At 51.0% G+C, this 23,857-nt stretch overlaps 2 protein-coding genes and 1 non-coding gene across 3 annotated transcripts in view; 1 reads left to right on the forward strand and 2 right to left on the reverse strand.

Moving 5' to 3' along the window:
• Window positions 1-185: 185 nt before the first annotated feature.
• MORF4L1 (mortality factor 4 like 1) lies at window positions 186-15,845 on the reverse strand. Its single transcript, XM_048317886.1, has 13 exons — window positions 15,725-15,845; window positions 13,837-13,883; window positions 11,690-11,757; window positions 9,444-9,530; window positions 9,205-9,285; window positions 6,767-6,829; window positions 5,036-5,061; window positions 4,381-4,469; window positions 4,174-4,275; window positions 3,639-3,727; window positions 2,366-2,538; window positions 1,977-2,061; window positions 186-868 (listed from the first exon to the last, which is right to left on the reverse strand). Exons 1-13 carry the CDS (start codon window positions 15,762-15,764, stop codon window positions 784-786), a joined length of 1,035 nt encoding a protein of 344 aa, XP_048173843.1. The 5' UTR covers window positions 15,765-15,845; the 3' UTR covers window positions 186-783.
• A 185-nt stretch (window positions 15,846-16,030) lies between these two features.
• On the reverse strand, window positions 16,031-16,103 carry TRNAK-CUU. The gene has a single exon. It is a non-coding gene; the product is annotated as a tRNA-Lys (tRNA).
• Window positions 16,104-16,764: 661 nt separating this feature from the next.
• The window catches only part of ADAMTS7 (ADAM metallopeptidase with thrombospondin type 1 motif 7), a 34,164-nt gene continuing 27,071 nt past the window's right edge, over window positions 16,765-23,857 (forward strand). Inside the window, exons 1-6 of the mRNA XM_048317974.1 lie at window positions 16,765-16,858; window positions 17,633-17,985; window positions 18,876-19,047; window positions 20,950-21,146; window positions 22,177-22,260; window positions 22,858-22,982. Coding sequence (XP_048173931.1) covers window positions 16,765-16,858; window positions 17,633-17,985; window positions 18,876-19,047; window positions 20,950-21,146; window positions 22,177-22,260; window positions 22,858-22,982 — 1,025 coding nt within the window. The remainder of the gene's footprint in view (window positions 16,859-17,632; window positions 17,986-18,875; window positions 19,048-20,949; window positions 21,147-22,176; window positions 22,261-22,857; window positions 22,983-23,857) is intronic.

Here is a 23,857-nt window from a genome sequence, read left to right on the forward strand (position 1 = left end):
ACTGTGGCTTCCTGCAGTAACATCTGTGATTAAAACCTGGTACTTTGCCTGGAAAGAGCAGCTACTCAGAGCCCAGCCAAGTCCTGCAATGGCTTTGAGATCCAAACCCCTCATTCCCTTGGATCAGCCTGGCCAGGACACTCACACAGCAGTGACTGATGCAAACACAAACATCAGAAACCACATTTGAAATTAAAAAAGTTTATTTGCAGATCTGTAAAACAGCTCTGCGAAAGACCAACACTTGCAAACACTACGAGATGAGAATGCATTTTCCTATTGTTAGAATATAAAAAAAGTCACAGTCCTTCAACTACCCCAAGAAAAGCAGACATTTATGAACCAAACATCGAACTTCCAACACCAAAAAGTCACTGGGGTGAGTGAGACAGTCAATAGCACCAACACAGGTGACACAGCCCTCGTGGGTCTGTCATTACTATGGAATAAAGCGGGTAAGTGAGGCCAAGCCTCTGGGGAGAGCAGCCCTACGAGCACTGAGTTCAGACAATGACACACCAGAACACATTCCTCTACATCCCAGCGATGCAAACATCAAGCCAGAAACACCACAGAGCTCCCAGGAGCTCCGAGCTTCCACTTCAGGACAAGAAATTCCATTGGAGAACAAGAAATCTTCCGAACTTACGTGGCAGTTCCATTTCACACACACAACTTTATTCACTTTATGTTTACAGGAGCTGTGTGATGGGGAGGTGAAGGACGGGATGCAGAAGTGGACAGTGGTGCAGGATCCAACCCTTGCTCCATGGAAAAGTGGGATTACACCGCTTTCCGGTGGTACTCCGGAGGAGCCACCTCATAGTCACTGGCACTGAACAATGCAGAGGAATTCTTTGCTAAGTACCTACAAAAATAACAAAAATGTTACATTACTTCTTGCCCAAATTCTCTGTTGTTCAGTGGATTTGTGAATCAGGCGGTGTTTGCCCAGACACACAACAGGGTTTGAGAAGCACCAGTCCCACACGTAGCTGCTCACGTCAGCTCTGCCAAGCACTTACAGATCTGACAGCTCAGCCAAAAAGCCATTCCAAACAAGCTGCCAAGCACCTCTGGCTCCAGGTGAGCTCAGGCAGCTCGGGATTAACAGGATGAAGCCATTGATATTTGAGGTTCAGGCAGCTGCTGTACCAAGAATTGGTTTGCTACTGCTCTACTCAAAGGAGCAGGGGCAGGGAACAGGACACCAGGAAGCTCTGTCTGCACAAAGGTAAGAGTTATGTGCCATTAATTCTCATGGAATGGGTTCAGGATTTCTGGTCACTGGGTTCACATTTCTACCTCACAGCCAGAATTCTTCAGCACCTGCATTTACCTCAGACTGCCCCAGAAGACCATGGCTATCCCCCAGAGCAGGTTTTCCCTGACTACCAGGCTGATTCCTGTCAAGCTCTGCTGCAAGGACATCCTCAATATAGTGAGGGTTTTCTTTCAGCTTCCAATAGCTCCTAATCACAGAATCCTGGAATGGTTTGGGTTGGAAGGGGCCTTAAAGCTCACCTCATTTCACATTAAAGCGTTTTATTATTATCAGGTTGTTTTCCTCCTTAACATCCCATGGCTACAGGGTACCATAGCACACTAAAGCCCCAGTGACAGTCTGTCCCAGAAATAACATTCCTAAAGTTCATCAGTTTTTAAACATTTGCTCAATTGTTGTTGAGTAACTATTGTGTAATTTAATAGCTTGCTGGAATTATCATCTGCTTTTTTTAGCAGCTATAAATAAATGTCGAAGCATTTATTTTGCAACAAGGAGCAGACGGGACGGGGTAGAAGTGCAGATTAACAGAACCAGAGAAGTGGAGTCTGAGAGGCTTCATGGCAGCCGTGGGGAAGATCCCACACACAGGCCCCAGTTCTACAACAGTTCACTGAAAAGGAGCAGCCTCACAGCAGCCTGAGCTCCCTGACCTTTCTCCTTCTTGCTGGAAGACCTCCCAAGTACTCACTTTAAGAAGTCATGCAAGTAGTTTAAGAGCAAAGCCAGACTCTTCTCATCCAGGGGCGTGTAGGCCAGCATGGCTCCGATCCGCACTGCTCCAAAGGAAGGACACTTGTCACAAACACTGCTTCGAGTTGTTGTTGAACTCCACAACTTTACAGTAGCACAGAAAAGCAGCCCAGGAATCTATTCCAATATATACAAGCTCACCTAAACCAACCAGACTTAAAAACCCATTTCCATCCCAAGCCTCCCAATGGCTCTGAGCCTTTTGGATACATGGATAAGGAGAGAATGAACCCACACTTCAGAGCTGCCTGTCACAGACTGGAGAGAGGGAAAGAAGCACTTGAACACTTCCCACTGCTCTTCCTCAGCCCCCCAGCTGGCACTCACCAAAGAGCCTCAGGAGGTGTGGGGCACCGTAGACCTGGGACATCGGAGCATCCGGGTGATCCGCCAGGATCTCGGCGTACTGGGGCCTCTCGAACTTGTACAGCAGCTGAGTGCCCAGCATGACATTGAAATACTCCTTAATGCCAGCCACCACCTCGTTGACAGCATATTCCCTGGGGACAGAGAGCTCTGCAAGGCCTGCTCCAAGCACCAAACCAAGGACTGCTCCAGGCTTGGCTTGGGGAGACCACCAAAATCGGGAGGGTCTTTCACAGGCATTCAGATCTTGCAAGGAAATTTGTGTGGAGACCTTAAAATCTACAGCCACAGGGAGGAGTGCAATTCCAGACCTCTCTGGAAAATGGGCAGTTCTGACCTGAGCTGGGATTTAGGCAAACCAAGAGCAGCAGTTTTCAGTCATCCTGTCCAAGAGGTGCACTCTGGGAGCAGCCCTTCCGAAGCCACAGGCAGCACTGGGGACATTCAGCAGCTTTTCTCTTGTCACCCAAAGCTCATTCCAGCTCACACCAGGTTCAAAGGACAATACTGAATTAATTGCACTGAACAGAGGGACAGCCCCCCAACATTTTAGGCACCTGCTCCCTTCCTCCCAGGCCTCTCCTGCCAGATTCCTGCAGGCCTCCAACCTCACCCTGCCTGTACAAGAACTGGCAGTGACACTGAGGAGCACAACCCTCACCCCACCCTGCCAACAAATTTAGAACTGGCATCAGGACAATTACATCAAGGAGGTTAAAACACCCTGACAAGTCAATAATCTGCTTCCTCTTGAATGGAAGAAAATTACTTCCCCCTTCTGTTCTCCCTTTCAAACAGGAAAGTTTCCTGCAGAGTAAACACACCTTGTTTTGCTCAGGGCTGATTGCTGGGGTAATTACAAACAATAATTAGCTTTGCCCATCTGAGTATGTACAAGTTCTCGTGCACCTCCCTGGCCCCCAGCCCTGGGCTTGTGAGGGAGCCCAGGGGCACTGAGCTCTCCCCACACAGCTTTTCTGGGAAGTTTCTATCAGCTTCCTTCAGGAAAAGGCTTAGGGCAAGTGGGGAAGCAGAAATCATATCCAGAAAGCAGAACTGCAGTCTGGAATTACTCTCTCAGGGTTTCTGAACACCTCCATCTCCTTGGGCTTAGAACAGGGCACTGGATCTGGGGCTGGGCTGGGTTTCACAACCTTATTCCATTTTCCATGGAATCCAAGTCCAACAACAGCAGCCAAGGAAGTGTTTAAGGCTGGCAGTGACCACTACTCACTTGTTATCGGTATTTCCTCGGGATTTTTTGTAGTTTGCATAATCCTCTAAAATGGAGTCCACATTCTTCTTGGCAGGGAGGTAAAAGAGCTACAAAAGCAAAACAGAACAAATACAAGTTTGTCTCATTTTTGCAGACATTTATACCTGGAAGCTGAACTGAAACCCTTTCTCACCAGGACACTTCTAGGATGAAATCAGCAGGTTAAGCTGGTACAGGTTATAAAAGGAACTCCACCAACAGTTTTAGCTGGGCATTAAAATCCCCAACCAAGCTGGGCAGCCTGGGATAGTGGAAGGGGTCCCTGCCCATGGCAGGGCTTGGAACTGGATGAGATTTAAGGTCCCTTCCCACCCAAACCATTCCAGGATTCTCTGACTATATCCATGTGTCCACTTAACACTTGTGCTGCTCAACAGCAACCTGCTGATGAACTGGTAAATGAGATGGTTCCAGTAAAGCCAGGCCCAGAGTGACAGCTCCACAGCAACACACACAGCTGCCCCCCAGAGCTGGGCAGCTTTTCCACAGGTACCTGTTTCTGCCTGGTGATCAAGTCCCAGTCATCCACCAGCCACGGCTTCAGCTCTTCCGGGATCTTCACCTTCACTTCAACTCTGTTCATAAACGTTTCTTCCTGAGAAAAGCCAAGCCAGACTAATTACTCGCAGATACTAATTGGGAGCAGAGCACCCTTCTGTTTTGCACCCAAAATCCCTGGGAGGGAATGGAAAACACTCACACTTTCAACTGTTGGATCCACCCGAGCCCTCTTCTTCCTGGGAGGCTGGGGAGTCTCACTGGTGCTGCTCCCCTCTCCAATGCCTGGAGCTGTGCACAGCACAGACAGTAGCAGGAAAAAACAGCAGAGAAGATTTAGGAGAAGAATTTCAGAGTAAAGCTCAGATTTTTTTCAGATCACCTTTGCACCTGTTGGGTTTTTTGTTGTTTCAAATATTACTTGTGTTCTGGGAGTCCCCCATTTGTGCCAGTTTAAATTGCTGCACTGACACTTATCTGAGGGAGGTCTCTGCACTAGAACCAAACCAGTCTGTCATATTTTTGGGGGAGAATTTTTGGACCCAGCAGCTCAGCTTTGCAGCTGTGTCACATCGCTATCTCAAAAAGAAAACCTAAGTTTGACTTAGGAAATTATTTCATCAGATCAACTTTGCTTTTCAATTGCAAGAGCTCAAAATCCTGACAGACTGAAACAAGTAGATTTTTGTGCCAACAACAAAAGTGTGACCCTTCCCCCTCCTGAGCAGAGAGCCCCAGGAGTCCAGGAGGGACAGCACAAGGTGGCAGTGAATTATTGGGGCAGACTGAAGGTCTTATTTCAGCTACGAATCCTTCACTAGAGAGACCCACACAGATGCAAAATAAGACACACTTACTTTTCTGCTTGTTCTTTTTTGTTTTCCTGCAAGAAGAACACAAATTATTGCACATATCAAGAGAGTGGCACTTAAGGAAGCCACAGCAGAAAGCCAGAAAATGTTTCAAGCATTCAGCACAGGGAGCAGATCTGTAGGGGCCTGGGCAGTGCTTAGCTAAGGACACACAGAAGAAATACAAGCTATGACTCGGCTTCAGAGCTGTGGTACCACAAGATTCTTCATGGAACAGGTTAGAATTCACCATTTTTGGGATGTTTTGTCCTTTCCAAGTGCTCTTGGAGAACTACAAGAGATTTGTAGCTGTTTTATCTCAGACAGAATATGGCACAAGGAAACAGGAGTGCTGGGAATTCCCAGAAAAATCTCACTCAGCTGAATTAACTTCCAGTAAAAGACTGAAAAAACCCTCTAGTTTTACCACTGCAGCGGAGGGAAGATTCAGGAGTACTTTGTCTATTTACTACCCATTTTCAGGAAGTTTTACCTGGAGTACCACTACTCATTCTCAGTTTGCTCCCTGCCAACAGCAGCCTGCATCAACTGCTCAAAAGCTGGGCATTGGGTGGATAAACCTCTACCAGTCCAACACTGATTCCTCGGAAATTCAGCACTCTCTCAAGTGACTCTTGTTTTCAGGCTCTGAACTGCATTTATCAGGGCCAGGAAATAGGCAGAGTTCTGAGGAAGGGCTGGAGATAGGAAGAGTAAAGGGTTTGTTTAAAGTCAGAAAAGCTGAAATGAGGCTGAAACTCTGGGCAGGATAAATCTCATCCCTCAGAGGGAGCAATCCCAAGTTAAGTCACTAATAGTGGACTGCTGCATTGAAGAGAAAGGCTTTTCTTCCAAACCCAAAGTCAACAGGGGGGAAGAGGGAGTCCTTCCCAGGATTAATTCACAAGATAAAAATAATGTTAACAATTAGAACAGAATCAGAGTTTTTTTAAACTCCATTAAGAATTTAAAACCAGATGTTATTCCCTAATTAGTTATTCAGTGCCGTATCTTCCCTCCAGAACACTTAGTTACTCCTCCTATTTTTCAAGCACCCATTAACTCTGACTGTTTCCTGATTTTTAGGCCCATGAAACATAGAATAAACTCGTGGAAGTCGGAATTCAGCAGAGCTACATTTAACAGAGTCAGAAGGTGTTGCATAGGCAGCCATAAAACCTGCTTTAACTACACATTTTTTCTGCTACAGCTTCCAGTTATCAGAAGATGAGTAATTATTTTAAACCCAACCTGCATTTCATGCATATTTCTATTTGATCACAGATTGCTTCAAAGTGTTTGGAGCCAGTTGCTGCAGTTTGCAGAACAGTTGCTCTGAACAGACTCAAATTAAAATACAATACAAGGAGCAGGTGCTGAGCTCTCCCTTCCAACACCAGCATTGCTCCCAAGGCTCCAGAAAACTCTTTGTTACTGGTTTCCATGAACTCCAGGCTGCAGGAAGCAGGCAGACCCCTGGAACCTTCTAGAAGGATCCAGTGCCAAAAGTCTGGAGTCATTTGGACACAGGGAGTGTCCTCCCACTGTGCCCAGCCCAGCCAAAAAGATGCAGGGCAGAGGAACTGGAAAGGGGCTTTAACTAACCCCAAACAGGGCCCTGCTGCCAAACTACCCCAGGACCGCCGAGGGCTCCCAGGGTCTGTCCAGAAACCAGGAAAGAGGGAGGGTGGGATGCTGCGGTGGCAGCCCTGCTGTGACAGCCCATGCCTCACTCACCGTGTGGAGATGGCCGGGGTCTCCAGGCAGCAAACAGTGTGGGCTCCATCCCGCCGGAAAAACCTGGGGACAGCGCGGCAGGTTGGAGACAGGGTCAGAGCTCCTGGGCAGCCTTCACACGAGCCCAGGAACCAAACATTTGCATTTCTGGCAGCATATCACTACTGAACATTCCTGGAGGATAAGCTGTGCTTACATTAGTGACATTATTGCTTGGTTATCTGAATAATAAATTTTAGAATATAAATTACCTTTCCCTCAGATCCTCCAGGAGTGCCACAAAAGGTAAATTCTGAGGCCCACAGAGGTGGGCAGTGTTACCCTTTTAGAACAGTTGTGTGAACAGTTTCTCCCCCTCCCCACCACCAGTACTTTATTTATCAGCAATGAGCTCAAATGTACAAGGGAACAATCCAGAAGTTTGATTTTGGAAGTGTATTTTGGGATTTTCCAGAAGCCCTCTCGCCTTTAGCTGTGAGCAGATATAAGAGGAACACAACCCAGGGCAAGTCAGACCATTTCCTCTCCCTCAGCCTCCAAGAAGGGAAGAAACTGTTGGAAACAGTGCAGCTGTAGTTCAGAGGGATGTGCTGGATGTGGCACTCCCAGAGATGAAGAGCAAGATCAGTGCAAGAAGCACACAGGACCTGCTCTAACTCACATCCCCCAAGCCAGGCTGCTGCTTTCCCTCTGTCTTTTCCCAACTCAAGGAATCAGTTTTTCCAATAACATGAAACAGAAGTTTCACATAATTACCTTACACCTGCCCTGCTGGAGACACCATAAAAGCTCAGGGCAGTGATGGCAGCAGAAAGCCAAGGCCCTCCCACCCCAAAACTGGCTTCAGCCAGGAGTGAGGTCAGGCCTGGTAAGGTGGTTTAAGTTTATCCTCACACAGGGGCTCAACCCAGAGGCATCTTTGCCATTGGGCCTCCCTTGGACACAGCCCTGGGTGGGGTGAGAGGATGAAGCCAGCTCTAACTTTAGGCCCAGGTGACCACTCAGAGTTCACCCAGGCAGAGAGGAGAACCCCCCTGCTCCCATCCCTGGTGACTCAAAGTGGCAGCAGTGGCACCTCCCCTGCAGTCCCTCCTGCCCTCCTCTCTTCGGTGCAAACCACACACATTCACCACTGAGTCACACCCACAATCAGCTCCCCTCCCACCACTCACACAGGAGACTCAGGTGCAACAACCCCTTAAGCAGCCAGATTAGGAATGGTCATCATTTAGCCCTGTTTTAATGAGATTTTAATGACACTCGTTATCAGCTGCCTACACAGCTTTGGGCTGGGTTTTGTCTGACCCCACATGAGGACAGGTAGCGACTGGTCCCTGTGAGAGGTTGGTCCTGGGCTGGCAGAACTCACCTGACCTGGAGCACCGGAGCACAGGGGAGCATCCAGCCAGCACCAGGGTCCAGCATATCCACTGGGATCCCTTTTCCCCAGACCAGGAGCCAGCTACAGCCTTGGCCAGCCTTTGGCTAATCCCAAAGTGAAACTGCCCCAGGATCCAGAGCAAAACCCAGTTCCCTGTCCCCACCTGAGCTGCACTCCTCAAAGCAATGATTCACATTTCATAACAAACCTGCCCCTGAATGAGACATGAAACCTGAGGCTGCTGCCAAGTCCACTTCTGAAGAAGGGATGGCATTTCAGCAGCTTCCTTGTGAAGGCCAGAATCACAAATGAAGTTAGGAATTCAAAACATCCCATTAGTAAGGCCATGTTCATCATTAAGTGAAACCCTGCCCAAACAGAAGATGATAAACGAGCAGAGCTGGACTGACTGTCTGAAAATCTACCATAAAATCTGCCATCTGCCCTGAAACACCAAAAGGATGGAGTGAAGGGAATCTGACAGTCACAGCTCAAATTAAGTTTTTCTAGTAGATGCCTGAGCTTGCTTCTGGTCTCTTCAGATGCAAACTCCTTTTTAATTGTGTATTTATTGGTTTAGTTTTGTCAAAACCAGCCAAAGAAAGACTCTTTAAATGCAGTTTTGACAACTCTACCATGAGAAGGCAAGGCATTGTAAGGATTTTATTCCAAAGTGCTTGGAAGAACTGGGAAATTCTATAGAGAAACTGATTTTACTGAGATATACAAGAATAATGAGCAATCACCGCTTTCTGAGTGTCAAGTCACCAACTTAAATGGAATAAAGTGAGAAAAATGCAGAGTGTGTCTACTCAGCATCTCAACTCAACATTAACTCTGTACCATCTAAAAGGCATTTCAAATAAAATACTCTAACAAAGGCCTTTTTGATACCATTAAACAGCTTTTGCACAGGCTGTGCCATGAGAAATGGAGTTGACCTGCAGAGCCATTAATAGTAAAACTGACAAGCAAAAGTTTGGGAGGTATTTTGGGCAGGGTTTGGGGGTGACTTGCCTTGTTTGGGCTTTTCATTTGTAAATAAAAAGAATCTTACACTTCAACATTCTTCTGCTGCAGACCAGAAGTCTTCTTGCCCGGAGCAGCTCCTCTCATCTTCCCCTCTGCATATTGTTCCCTTTAAACAGAGCATATTCAGAAATAAGATTTTAGTGGAAAAAGAAGCTTCTTTGATTTTGGTTTGAAACTCATTATTTTCCCCTGATAACTAGATAACCTGATTGAAGCTCTCTTGAACAAGTATTCCCTGACAAGCACTTCTTCCACACTACTCACTGGTTGGCCTTCTGGAGTTCTTTTTGTTTCTGCAGGTTGGTGTCCACGTATTTGAGCACTCTGCTTTCTGGAACCCATTCATCCCAGCTGGAAAAAACCCAGAGATCAATCATCACTTAAAACCATCCCATGATTGCCTTCTACACACAACAGTCAATTAAAAGCTTCACAGAATTCAGGACTAAACTCTGCTTTGTGTCAAATCATGGACTGGCACAAGTCAAGGTCAAAGTCACCAAACATTCCCCACTGACTGGAGCTGGAATGATTTCTCTAGGGAAGTGTAACCCTCTGTCAGTTCCAGTTTCCCAAACTTGAAGGATGGGCAATGTAGGAGGGAGAACACTGTCTTAAATTCAAAGGAAGCATCACAGGAAAAAAAATATTCTATGCTTACATAATTATGGGATATCTGCATCCATAAGATATTACTGAGAAAGTTTCCTTTATCTATTTCAACATTTTATAGGCTAACAAATTCAGCAATAGGATCTTACTGTAAGGAGAAGAGCTCTGATTTCTGTCTGTGAAGGAAACCAAGATGGCATGAATATTTGAAGAATCTGAAGTGAACGATTTAAGAGAACAGGTGTTGGGGAAATTGCCATTACCAGCAGGAATTCCACTTCAACAAAGAGTGGCTCAGCTGAGCAATCTGACAACTTATCTCAAATAAAACACATTAAAAGTGGCCAAGGTATTCTGAAGTGCATCAGGTAAAGCTCTATAAAGAGTTCTATGCCATTTTTCAGTAGCTGCCAGTCTTGGAGCATCACGTGGCCAAACCAAACCAATATTGCTACAGCAGCACCAGGACTTCAGAGGGTAGACAAAAGACAAGGGCAGCATCTAAAAACTGCAGAGAAGCATCTCCAGCTGTACCCAAAGATTGTGGGGTTTGGGCAGTGCTTTGCTCAGCTGTTTAAGCCACTTATCCCACTCCTGCCTGTCCAGCTGCAAGAGACCTTCCAGAAGAGGTGTGACACATTTATACCCCATGGTGACACATTTACGTCCCACGGTGACGAAGCTTTTTGGTATCCTGAATGTTGATATTGGCAAAACAATTCCAAGTCAGGCCATTACAGCTGCAGAAGGCCAAATGAAGGCTGTGCTGCCCTGGCTCTTGCAGCAACGCCACTTTTAATGTACTTAATTGGAAGCTTGAAGGCAAAAAATAAAACTCAAACAGCACAAGCAAGAAAAGCGGGATCAGGACACCACTTCTGGCCCCCTTCATGGCATAAGTAAGGGAAGGAAGGGCCAAATTTATGCTGCCTCATTAAGAGAAGCCGCCACACAAACTGATTACGCTCCTGTAAGTGTTGTGTTTACACTGAAACATCCCCTGTCCCTCTGGCAGGAGGGGGAGCGGATACAATTAAAAGTCACATCTAAAACATGAGGCTCAGCTTTTAGTCACAGCACACAGATCAAGGCTGCTGTGACTAAGAGTTCTCAGCATTGAAATGAAACCAAACCAAACAGGAAACTGTGCTCTGAGACTTCTGGGTCTGAAGAGCCGAGGTTTTTAATCGCTTAGGAAAAAACCTCCACTTCTCCTGAATTCAAACTGAGTGGTAGAAAACAACTCAAAAAATGGGGAAAAAGTACATCAATATAACAACCTCATGAAGTTCTCACCTTTAATGGGCTCAGCATTTATCTCACAGAGGTGCCTGAAATCCTCAGCCATCTCTCACCTGGAATCCTGCCAGTTTTGCAGGAGGGAAAAGTATCTGCAAGTTTACTTTAATATGAGAGGCTGGAACTGAAACACAGGCTACACCTGCTGCTAATCCAGCCAGCCTGAATACAGCCCTCAGCAAGCTGTGCCCCAAAATCCCCTGCCAAACCTGGGGTAAAAGGCGAGGGAAGGGTATTTGAGTGGTTTTGCCCCACCTCAGTAGGAGCTGCCTTTCCTACCGAGGCATAACAAGGAAGTTTTCATGTCAGACATTTCTGCCAGGGAGGAGTTCCAGTGTTTCCCACCCTGAACACCCAGAACATTCCAGAGCACTCCCTCCTGACAGCTCTGCAGGAAATGGCCAGTTTGGCAACGTTCTCTTTGTGTTACATAAATCATCAGCTTAGGTATAAAATCTAAAATATAAAATTCTAGTCAATCCCAGACAATCTGCCAACAGCAGAGATGTGGCAGTGCTGCTGCACCCAGCTCACACTCAAACACAGCATCTCCCTGCAAAGGAAAGAGAAATCCTGCTTTCATTTCATGCAGTACTTACTTTTTATTCCAACCACTGTAATGGATAAAGTATTTCACTTGCTTGTCCTTTATGGCAACCTTTACACACTGGAACAGAGAAGAAAGGTCAGTCAGTCCCAGAGAAAACAAGGAGGTCTCAGGGAGCTTTGCTGCTTTAGCTTGCAGAGTTTCCCCTGCCCCTGAACTTCTTGGCTGTACCAATTAAATCCACCAACTCAACACTTCCTCCAGGGAGTTCAAGTCCTGTTCTGGAGGTGCTGAGATTGAGCTGCCACTGCCCCCCGGAGCAGTGACAGAATGAGGCTGCTGTAAAACCTGCAGGGTGCCCCTCCGGGGCTCCAGATTTGAGTCTCTTTAAAAGGAGTTTTTCTTCCTTTGAAGTAAAAACTACTCACAGGAGTTATAATTGGTATTTTCTTGGCATGCAGAGCCACCTCTAAGTGTTTGAGAGGGCGAACCTTTGGCTCTACATTTTCTCAACACCACACTGTGCTGTACCCTCTTCAACTAAGAGCTATTGCCAGAGAGGAACCTGTTTCAGGAAACACCTGCAAAATGCCACATAGGGAACTTAAATCCAGGCTCACGTGGACTTGCACCCAGGACTAAGGTTCTCCTGCTCCTGCAGGATCCTCTGCTGCACCAGTGGCTTGCTCTGACAGCCTGAATTAAACACAGCCACACACAGCCTGTGCCTGTCTCTACTTGTTTTGGAGAATAAAGGGGCTGAGTATGAAACAAAAGATGACTCAAATATAGTTCTGTGGCAAAATATTTTCCGTGCTGGAGGTTAGAAGGGCCTGAAGTGAATCTCCTTTAACTCTGCATTGCAGAGATGCACAATCAGCTCCTGTTTGCCACGAGCCCTCACACTGCTCCAACACAAAGAGCTGCTCTGACCACCTTGGTGTGGGACACCAAGGATGTGGTCAGGAACAAAAACTGCTGGACTGAGAACCACTTGAGAAAAACAGATCAAAGGAGTAGGGAGAAAGCCAAGGTTATTAGTCATTACTACTGACAAAGCAGCTTTTAAAATTAAATCCTTTAAAATAAACAAATAAAACCTTGTAAAATTAAACTTCAAGTTCATTCTGCCAGTGCACGAACTCAGAAGGACCCACTCAACACAAACAGCCAAACAAAAGCTACTTGTGAGCTGGGAAATCCCTTCCAGCACCCAGCTGGCACAGCCTGATCCTGCAACACTCATTCCACTCTGGAAAAAGGAGGGACACAGCATGGGCAAGCACAACTGCTGTCCAGCTCTGGGCTGTTTGAGTGACACAAGGTTATTTCCTCAGAACCAGAAGCCTCAATCACCCTCCCCTCTGCAGGTACTGGCACGACAACCCCAAGCACACATTCCCAACAACCTCATCCTCCTGTTCCAGAGATGGCAGAGAGCAGAGCAGGAACACCAAAGTGGGAATGGTTTAGAGCAGCCCAAACCCTCTCAGTGCTCTGGGTGTTATTTAAGCATTACAACAACTCTTTCTCCTGAAGAGAGAAGTCAAGTGTTTCTCCTGCCTCCCTGTGTTAACATTTACTGACACTAAATCCTAAAGGATTTAAATCCCTGCCTGAGGTACCCCAGGAATTTCTGCAAGCCTTCTGACCTACACAGCTATAAGAGCTCTTTCTTTCTCTTTCAGAGGGAGTGGGAGCACTTAAACCCAGAGCTGTGCCTGCAGTAACACTGAGGCAGCAGGGGCACAAATGCACAGTGCAGGTTCTTGTGGTCTAAAAGCCAGAACTGGGAAGCAGAACTGGGAATGCCACTTCCTTTGTCACTGCAATGCAGCTTCTCCTGGGCACTGGTGGTGTTGAAGACCACAGGCTGTATTCAGCCGCCTCCCCCTGAGGAAGCTCCAGGTGCAGGTGACAGAGCAGCTCAGGCACCAAATCCTGCAGGCACAAAGGCTCCCCAGTGTTCTGGGATATTCCAACAGCCTCTGGGAGCTTACCAGCATAGCTGCACAGTACCACTGGGCTTCCTGAAATTGTTCTGGAATAGAGCTCCAGGGTTTAAAATGGATTTCAGACAGGTTTTTGTTAATTTTAGTTCCAGTCCTTGATCCCGTCTAGAGGCACAGCAGGCAAACTAAAACACTCCCTTGTTTTCCTGGGGAGCAGCGAGAGCCACCTGCAGCCACACACACCTACCTTGGCTTCATAAAGGAGAGGTCCATGGAAACAAAGCACTCGCTCACCTGCAAGGGAAGCGCAGACAAACAGCTCAGAGCTCCAGAGGGCCATTTCCATAAGTTGTGTCATCAGGAACCACACAGAGCCAGTCCAGGGGCAGCCTGGGAAGCTGCTCAAAGAAAGGTACTGACTGGAGAAGCAAATTCACTCTCCCACGAAAGGGGATCAGAGCTGTGATTATTTCGACCCTGGAGCAGAGCTCCCTGACGATCTCCATGCAAGAGCAGCTGCACACAAACAGCAGTGCTGGTGACTTTGGCAGCACCTGGCACCAACCCCCACATTCCTGCCCCTCCCTGAGCTGACAGACATTCCCAGATCCCACAGCAAACCTGGCTGAGAACTCCTGCCCAGCCTCAGTTCCAGCTGCAGCCCCCAAACCAGGCTGGGCTCACGCACAAGCAGGTAAAGCTGCCCCTCTGAGGGGTTATTGGTCCAGGGCACTCTCCTAAGATCCTACCTCTGCACCTTAAGCTTCTGACACGTGAAAGCCACTGCCATCCGTGTCCTTTTCCCACAGGAAGAGCAGCCCCTGGCACTCCCAGTTCAGGGAAGTCAGGAAGAGAGGCCCCCCTGCTGCTTCCCACCTGACCCGCGGGCTGGGGCTGTGCAGCAGCAGAATCTCCTCACTTTTGGGCGTTTAAGCAGGATAAGATTGTCCTTCAGCCTGGTTTTATCTCCTCAACAGCCGAGTCTCATCCTGTGGTTACACTGTGGGAATTGCAGTGTACTTATCACAGGACATCTGAGTCCACACGTTTCCTTCTGGAAGCTGCAGTGCCGCATGTTTTTGGGGAGATGAGCTGCAGAACTGTAAAATGCTTCTGTGTATCAAGAAAAAAAAAGGCTTAGAAGGGCTCTCCCAGAAGTGCCCATTCTGATACATCAGACAGTCGGTACTTTTATTTAAAAACATCCCTACAGGCAGGGCTGACAATGAGAGGTGACGTTATCACTCTCATTGTCACAGTGCTCACTAGTGGAAGACACATCTCTGCTTCAAAGCTGTGCAATGTTTTCTAGGAGAGATGCCCACAGTCACTGAGGAATATTTATTTTTAAAAAAACACAAGGATGATTTGCAGAAAGGGTTCTTTGTCTCCATGATAACCTGGCAGGCTCATGCTCCCTCACACAAGGCCTGTCCCCTGGATCCACACACTGTTCCTTATCCCAAAGCTCATCCCATTCCACCCCGCCATGGGCAGGGACACCTTCCACTACCCCAGGTTGCTCCGAGCCCTGTCCAACCAGGCCCTGGACAGTCCAGGGACGGGGCATCCATCTTAAACCATATTGCTATTTTTATTAATCTTATTATATTACTCTCAACTACAACCGTTACCTAAAAAGCAAAATATAGGCAGAATAAGCCTCCCAAAAAGCCCAATTCACCTTCATTCACCTAAGCCCCGGTGCTTTGTTGCAGATGTGGATTCCGGCACAGCTGGAATCCAATGCTGCCTTCATGAATCCTCCTGCACTGGGCTCCCTTCCAGGGAACAATAAATAATAACCATCTTTCAAACGCATTAAAATAAAAATCCCGACAGACTTGAGGGATTTCAGCAGTTTTAATGCCAATGAGTGTCCGCGCAGGAAAATGAAAGATGTTTGGAATAACGGGGTGGGAAGGGCCCGCGTGTTATTGGGAGGAAAGAGAAGGGACAGGAAGGGACAAAGACTGCGGGAATTCAGCTTTCCCACCTCGTCAGAGCTGAGCAGGGAGCGATGAAAGCCAAACGGCCCCGAACCACGAGCACCGGGGCGAGACCCCCGCGCCGGGCGCGGCCCCGGCACCCCCGGGCCCTCCCTCCCCGCAGCCCCGGGCCCTGCCCGCACTCACCCTCCTGGAACTTGGGTTTGGGGTCCTGCTTGGGCGCCATTTATAAGGGCCGGTCCCTCCTCCGGCCGCTCCCCGCGGGGCCCCGGCGCTGCCCGGCCCGGCCCCGGCGCTCCCCGGCCCGGCCCCGCCGCGCAGCCGCGGCTCGGGCATGCCGGGACATGGAGTCCGCGGGCTCCCCGCCCCGCTCCGCTCCGCTCGGGGGTGCGGGGGCGGGTTGGCTGCGAAATGGTGGCTGCTTGAGCCGTGAGGAGCCAGAAGAGGGGAAAAAAATTAATAAAAACCGAAGAAAAAAGAAAAAGTAAGACACGCCCAACGTGGGGCTCGAACCCACGACCCTGGGATTAAGAGTCCCATGCTCTACCGACTGAGCTAGCCGGGCGCCACATGTGTTCTCTGGCGGCCTCAGGTGTCGGCACAGGCCCCCCCCGCCGGCCCCGGGCATTCTTCGCTCCGGCCGCCAGAGGGCGCGTGCCCCACCTGATTTACATATTTACATTACCGTATAATTAAACATTATCCCAAAGCCGGCAGGTGTGGAGCGCCGGCAGACGCCGCCGTCCCGGGAAAGCTGGGGGATGCCGGAGCCGCGAGCAGCCCCCGAGGGGTTAATTAATAGCGCCGAGTAATGCCAGGTGTACGCTCCCAGTTCGCTTTAACCTGAGAGAAAACAAAAAGAAGCATTGACGGGTAGCTCCGGCCGAGCAGAGGGGGGATATGACGGCATCATCCAAGCACCGGTTTTAGTTTTTGACCGAAAATTTGCCGAATTGTTTTGATTTTTCTACCGCAATCCTCACGGCGCGGCAGGCGAAGCACAGCGGCAGGAGACCGCCAGGGGGCGCAGTCGGGCCACGCCGGCACAGCGCGCTGTAAGCCACGCCCACTGATATGCAAACCCCGCTCGTGGTATTTGCATATCCCCGCCCCTGGTGCGCTTAGCCCCTCCCATGTGATTTGCATAGCCACGCCCCTGATGTGCATAGCCCCGCCCCGTCCGCGGCCCCGCCGCCGGCGCGCGGAGCCCCCAGCCCGCCGCAGCCATGGCGGCCCTGCCCGCGCTGCGCCCGCTCCTGCCCCTCGTCCCCGTCGCCGCCGCGCTGGCGCTGGCCGCGGGCGGGGGCGCCGCGGGGACAGGTCCGCGAGGACAGGACGGCGGGGACCGCGGGAGGGGCGCGCGAGGGGTCCGCGGGGATGAGTGCGGGACGTCCGTGGAGCGCGGGGTGTCCGCGGATGTCCGCGGGGCTGAGCGGGATGAGCGCCGGGTGGCCGCGGGGATGCGAGCGGGATGTGCGCGGGGATGCTCGCAGGGCGCTCGGCGGGGCCGGGGCCGGACAGCCCGGTGCCCCCGCCGCTGCCGCGCTCGCCCCCCGGGCTGGGCACGGTCGGACGTCGGACCCGGCGGCCCCGGCTCCCCGCGGCCGCAGCGCGGAGCCCTGGCTGGGGAGGCTCCGGGGCGCTCCGTGCCCGGGGGTGCTTTGCCCCCAGAGACGGCGCCCCAACACCGTTTGAAAGTGGGAATTTGGTTTTTTTGGGAGTTTTTTCGTTGGTTTTTTGGGGTTTTTTTTACTGGCAGTCGGAGTTTAACAGCGGGAGTGTATGCGTGGTAACCGCGGCCAGCCGGGGCAGAGCCGAGCTCCGGAGCTGCCCGAGCCCCCCTCGCTCACCCGCCCCCTAACCCTGACCTTAACCCTGTCCCACGGCAACCCCTAGCCCTGACCGCCGGAGGGCAGGAGGGGCAGGCGGAGTCCCTGCTGTCCCTGCTCCGTGCCGTCCCAGTGGCCACCAGATCCAGCTGGTGTCTGGGTGCCTGAGGCCACCGCCACGGGAGTTCGGCATCGAGCGGGGGGAAGGGGTGGGAGAGGAGAGGTGAGGAACCCTGCAGGTAACCACTGCACCCGCTCTTCCCAGATCCGCCCCCGCCGCGCTCCGGCAGCGACATCGTCCATCCCATCAAAGTCGACGAGAGCGGATCCTTCCTGTCCTATGACTTGTCCCACCGGGCCCTTCACCGGAGGTCTCCTGCCTCCAGGAGCAAGCTTCCTGCGTTCTATGAGCTGCAATACAAAGGGCAACCCCTGAAATTCAACCTGAGCCTGAACAGGCACCTCCTGGCTCCAGGGTTTGTCAGCGAGAGGCGTTTCGGGGGCATCGCCGGCGCCAAGATCCAGCCTCACTCCTACAACTCCTGCCATATGATCGGGGAGGTCCGGAGCCGGGCGCTGCAGGGAGGCCTGGCTGCCCTCAGCACCTGCGATGGCCTGGTGAGTACAGCCCCAATCCTCAAGGAGCCTTTATCCATAAGGCAATAGCAGGAGCTGGGTGAAACCCTTTCTTCTGCCAAAACTGATACCAAAATTCCCAGCAGCAGCAGTCAATGTCTCATCTATAGGTCTGGTGCAGCCATGGGAGAGCTGACTGTAAATTTCCCATGGATTCCAGTGGTTTGGGAACTCTCCGGGGCTGGGTTTACTTGTTTGTGTCCAAATTCCCAAAGAGCAAATCTCTGCCTTTTAGTCCATAAGTGTGGGATTGCAAGGAGCACATCTGGAAACCAGGGGCTTGGAGCTGGAGGTGTTACTGATAGCACAGCCCCTGGGTAGTGAAGCTGCTCGCTGCTTCCTGAACTCTCCACTGCCTTACTCCACTCTAGGTGTTTCCAAAGGCAAAAGTGACCTGGAAGAGTGGCAGTTGGGGGAAAGGGCTTAAAACCTCCTGCGGGTTTGCAGAAATGGCTCCAAATAACTGGTGATGCAGTGCTCATGCTGGTGTCTTTCACTTTGGAGGGAGGACAGCTCCATCAGATCCTCCATGGCTTCCCACTGCCGGAGGGCAGGGATAGGTGGGATATTGGGAAGAATCCTCCCCTGTGAGGGTGGTGAGGCCCTGGCACAGGGTGCCCAGAGAAGCTGTGGCTGCCCCTGGATCCCTGGAAGTGTCCAAGGCCAGGTTGGGCACTGGGACTTGGAGCAGACTGGGATAGTGGAAGGTGTCCCTGCCCACGGCAGGGCTGGCACTGGATGGGCTTTAAGGTCCCTCCTCACCCAAACCATTCCATGATCCTGTGATTCTGTGATCACTCCCAGTCCCAGGTTCCTCAGGGAGAGCTGGGGTGCAGGTGGCCTCACGGTGCTGCTTTGTGTCTCCCTGCCAGAAAGGTGTGTTTCAGCTCATGAATGAGGACTATTTCATCGAGCCCGTGTCCAGCAGCCCTCGGGAGGAGGGAGCAGCACAGCCCCACAGGATCTACAAGCGCCAGGTGCCCAAGGACAGGGCTGAGCAGGGCAGGAGACCCCCGGCTCCACGGGAATCCTGCGGTGTGCGAGGTACTGTCCCTTCCTCTGGCCTTCTGGCAAAGTTTGTGACACCAGTGACTCAATGGGTGCTGGACCTCAGGCCTCTTGCTCTCATCTGCTGCTCCCAGCCCTGCTGCAGGCGGGGAATGATGTGGGGACAGAGCATTTGCTTTCATTTCCATGAAAACTTTGCTTTTTGACCTGCCAGGGCATTGGACTTTGGGAGTGGAACTCGGTCGCTGCCCCGGGAGTTCCCGGGGTGGGCAGAGTGCATGTGGGTCCTTCCCTGTCCAGAGCAGATGGGTTGGATAAACTCCTAAATCCAAGATTTCAAGTACTGAGGAATTCAGTACATTCCCAGAAACTCATGGGCACGTTACTCCCTGATGTGCTGCACATTTCCTTGAGCTTTCTGCTTTCACAAACCGGGGTTTGTTTCTGTAATAGGGTTATCTTCAGGCATTCTTCTGATAATCTAAATTAATTATTTAATCTGTGGTAATAATCTTAATGGCTTCTTCTAAGCTTTGAAGTCTGTTCTTGACTCAAGTCCATTCTGGACTTTGAAGTCTGTTCTTGAAAATTATTTTCTCTGGGTATACCATGGCCTGTGTGTAACTCATGTGGATCTCCTCTGTAATCAGAGCTAGCGGGGTGGATGTGCTGTGCATGCCCTGGAGAGGAATCCCAAAGAAATCCCAAAGTCTGTAGGATTTTAGTGACTGCCATCCTCTCACTGAGCTCTGCTGTGCTGTTGGTTTGCTTTGCCCCACAACAGGCAGATACTGCTGGTGTTGTTTTGCTCCTGTCAATACATGGGGCCACCTGTGTGCACAGCTGGGCGAGTGTTGGACAGGGATCATCCCAGAGGGAAATGCCACAGGAGCCCCCCGGGACCCCAGGGGAACCCCCTGCTCTGCAGCAGCCTCACGTCGTGGCTGGGAGCTCAGCAGCCAAGGACACAATGGGAATGAGCTCCAAGGAAGCTGCTGCAATTAAACTGTCACAGTGGTATTAGCAATTCATCAAGTGGTCCAGATAGTTGGGATTTTTCATGCTAGGGGATAAAACGCCCTTTCACAGCTAACGTTCAGTACAGCCCAGAAAATGTAGGAGTCCATTGTTAGGGAAGTGAGGCTGAGCCCTCCGAAACCGGCCATGAAAGCGATTCCCACTGTGTGGGATGAGGTTTGTAAAGCCTTCACCCAGCTTGGGGCTGACCTTGACCTTGCTCTTGGAGCCACCTCACAGGAAAAGTCCCCGCTGGAGAATTCCCAGTTGCTGGTGTGCGTGAGGAGTGGCCGAGCTCTCCTCCGCCTCCGGACTCCGCTCAGCCCAGTGAACATTCCCATTGTTTCCCCTTGGGAAGGCGCAGTCCGGTCTCTGTGTGCCTGAGGGAGTCTCTGTGCTGGCCTGCAGTGTCTCGGCTTGCCCAGGACTCTGGCACTTGTGGGATTTGGCTCCAGTCACCAGTCCGGCTTTGGGGGCACAGAGTTTATTGTGATGGGAACTGTCCCTTCCTGAAAATACGCATTTGGGATGATCCAAAATGTTGAGCCACCAGGGTTTTTCTCAGGTTGTTTCTCAAGCATCTCTGCAGGGTCTGTAAATTCCTGTGCCAGTACAAACGCTAATACTGCTCTGGGAGAGTTCCTCGTTCCTTGTGCAATATTGCAAACCCTCTTCTGGTCAAAGAAATTACTTTGAATGCTTTGTTTATTTTTTTTGTGTCATGCTCATGTGCAGCAGACTGAGCTCAGAGTCCTTTGGAACAGAGCACAGCAAAATGCACACGAGTTATTGAGTTATGGGTCTAAGTGTGGAGCCTTCTCCACATCAAAGGTGATTCCTGTGAATTAAAAAAGATATTTTATCAAAGTTGCAAGCATTTTATCAAGGAAAAAAGTCCTTTTTTCCCCTTAAATCCCTCAGAATCTCAGGAAAGCCTGGAGAGGTCTGAGAGGCGCAGGGAAAGGTGGGAGCAGAAGCAGCACAGGAGGAGAAGGATCAAGCAGCGCTCCATCAGCAGGGAGAAGTGGGTGGAGACGCTGGTGGTGGCAGACACCAAGATGGTGGAGTTCCACGGCAGTGACAACATCGAGAAGTACGTGCTGACCGTCATGAACATGGTGAGTGCTGGGCCCTGCGGGGCTGGGACGCAGGGAGCCACGGAACCGTGGAATGCTTTGGGTGGGGAGAGACTCCAAAGCTCATCCAGGTGCACCCCTGATGTGGGGCAGCGTCACCTCCCACAGGCCAGGTGGCTGCAAGCCCTGTCCATCCCCTGCCCCATCCCGTTCAAGGGATGGGACAGCCACAGTCTCCCTGCATCAAAGACCCCAGGGCTTGCCAGGAGTGATCCCTGGTGGAACCTTGGCAAAACCCCACCAGCAGGTTGTTCCCACCCTGCCCTCGCCATTGCTGCTGTGCCCAGTGCCCCAGCCCCACAGGGGATGGGCAGGTGGCAGCAAACTTGATGCCAAAACCTCCCTGCAGGCAGGAACAGCTCAGCCAAGGCCATTTCACCTTCCTCCGGGGCTTGAGGGCTGTTCCCTTGTCCTTCCCTCCTGGGGACGGGGGACATGGCCTCCCAGGGAGGTGCCAGAGAGGACAGCTGAGGGAAGGAGAGCCAGGTTGTGGTGGTCTCCACTGGGAATCTGGGGGGGCTTTGCTGGCACCATGAAACAAGCAGATAAGTCTGGGGGAGGTGGCTCAGTCTGTCCCTCTGCTGCTGCCGAGGTTGCACCTCTGCATTCCAGAGGAGAGCTTTGGTTGATGCCAGGAAAGGGTGAGATTGGGCAGAGGACCTCAGGTAACATCCCTGGATTTCTGGGGGGTGGTGAAGGCACCCAGAGAGCACTGAATTCCTTTGAGATGTTAAACACATCCGTTAGAAGTGAGAGCAGAGGGGTTCCCCAGGCGTTTCTGACTGAGTTCCAGTGTCTACACAGATCGTATCGAGTGTAAATGGATTTCATGGCAGGCCTCACTCTAGGCCCGTGTCTGTTCTTGTCTCCCGTGTGGGGAATTCCCGAGATGTTGTCAACAACCTGCAGCAGCTTCCCCTGGAGCTGCTGCTCCTGCAGCTGGAGGTGCCAGCAGCAGTGTCCTGGGCTGCTCTGTGCTCCCAGCTCTGTTCCCATGGCTGTCCCACTGCAGGTGGCGGGGCTGTTCCACCACGCCAGCATCGGGAACCCCATCAACATCGCCATAGTGCGGCTCATCCTGCTGGAGCACGAGGAGGTGAGGGCACAACGGGGACTGAGCCCTGGCAGCCAGGCTGGGATGGGCTGGGAGCTGGTCTGGAAAACCAGGCTCCCTCCTGGGCTGTCCTCGTGGCCTGGCCGAGTGTGTGTGAGAGAAATCCAGGTGACCACATTTGCCTCCATGTCCTGGCTGGTAGAGCCAGGGGCAGTGTGGGCAGAGGAGCTGCAGAGTCTGGTTTCTGGGGTGGTTTATGATAACACAGTGTCAGTGAGGTGGCAGAGGGCTCTGGGTCACTGCATGGTCATGTCCCAGCTGCTGTGGTGGCTCTGGGGGGCCTGAGGCTGCTCAGGGGCTCCACAGCTGTGTCCTTCACCCTCAGCCAGCACAGGGTGTTTTCCTGCAGTGGTTCTTAACTCCTGTTACTGGATGATTTAATGTTTTGGTTGAATCACAGATGAAAAGAAAGCAGGAAAAGGGCTGTCTTCCCACCCAGCCTACAAGCTATAAACATGGAGCTATTCCATCTGAATGGCAGTCACTCCCAATTTTGCTCTCATGTATCTGGAATCAGACCTCTCCCCTCCCCATCCCAAAATCCAAACAGCTCCGGCAGATTTCCCTTTATGTTGGCAGGAGGACCTGAAGATCTCCCACCACGCAGACAACACCTTGAAAAGCTTCTGCAAGTGGCAGAAGAGCATCAACGTGAAGGGAGACTCCCATCCCCTGCACCACGACGTCGCCGTCCTGCTCACCAGGTGAGGAGCCCACGCGCTGGTTTAGTGCTGTAGGAGCTGCTCTGGCAGCTAAAAACACACCTGGCTGCAGGTGGGGGCAGGCAGGGGAACATCTCCGTGGGAGATGTTGAAATCTCACTCTCCCTGCCTGGACACATGCATGTAAGATCTGTAATGTGAAATCTGGAGATATTTGGGTCCTGATGGCTGGAACTGCCGTGGAAGGTGTAGGGGGGTTGGAATTAGATGATCTTTAGGATTTCTTCCAACCCAAACCATTCCATGAGTCTGTGATTCTATGAACTGGTCTCAAATCTCAGGTTTAAACGTGGACACAGCTCCCAGTTGAGGTTTCCAAAGCAGGTTTTCACTGTGGCCCTGTTGCCAAGCCCCAGAACGGCTGGATCCTCCCAGTAGTTGTACACAGGGATTAATTCTCCTTTTTCCCTCGGAGGCTGGGCTTGGCAGAGGAGCCTCTGGGAAGCCCCTGACCTCCCACGGAGTTGGCAGGAATTCCTGCCTCTGGCCAAGTTTGTGTACCTTGCAGTCAAAGCCTGGTTTGAGGCTTTCAGGCTGCCGTGAGTTTGCTGTTGTGGTGGTTTGGGTGATGATTCACAACCCAGAACAGATTTATCTTCTCTGGGAAGTTGCTTTGTAGCAGAAATGAGGCACTTCAGGCCTTGTACTTCGATGGAACTGTTCTTCCTGGGTGGCTGGAGCTGCCCTGGAAAACCACAGCACCTCTGGGATGTTTCCCCAGAGCATTGCTTGATTATCCCCAGCATCAGCTTTATTTATACGAAGGAATAAACGTAGCCAGACTGGCCAGCAGCTCCCATTAATCAGGCTTAATAATGAGCTGGGGATAGTGGGAGAGGAAAGGGGAAAGGAAAGGT

This window comes from Corvus hawaiiensis, chromosome 13 (assembly GCF_020740725.1).
Source record: "Corvus hawaiiensis isolate bCorHaw1 chromosome 13, bCorHaw1.pri.cur, whole genome shotgun sequence".
Lineage (NCBI taxonomy): Eukaryota > Metazoa > Chordata > Aves > Passeriformes > Corvidae > Corvus > Corvus hawaiiensis.

Coding starts and splice junctions, on each gene's coding strand:
- MORF4L1 (XM_048317886.1), bottom strand. CDS start 15,764: ATGGCGCCCAAGCAGGACCCCAAACCCAAGTTCCAGGAGG. Junction 9,531..11,689: donor TACAGTGGTTGGAATAAAAA/GTAAGTACTGCA, acceptor GGTTTTTTCCAG/CTGGGATGAATGGGTTCCAG. Junction 869..1,976: donor TACTTGCATGACTTCTTAAA/GTGAGTACTTGG, acceptor TTATTTTTGTAG/GTACTTAGCAAAGAATTCCT.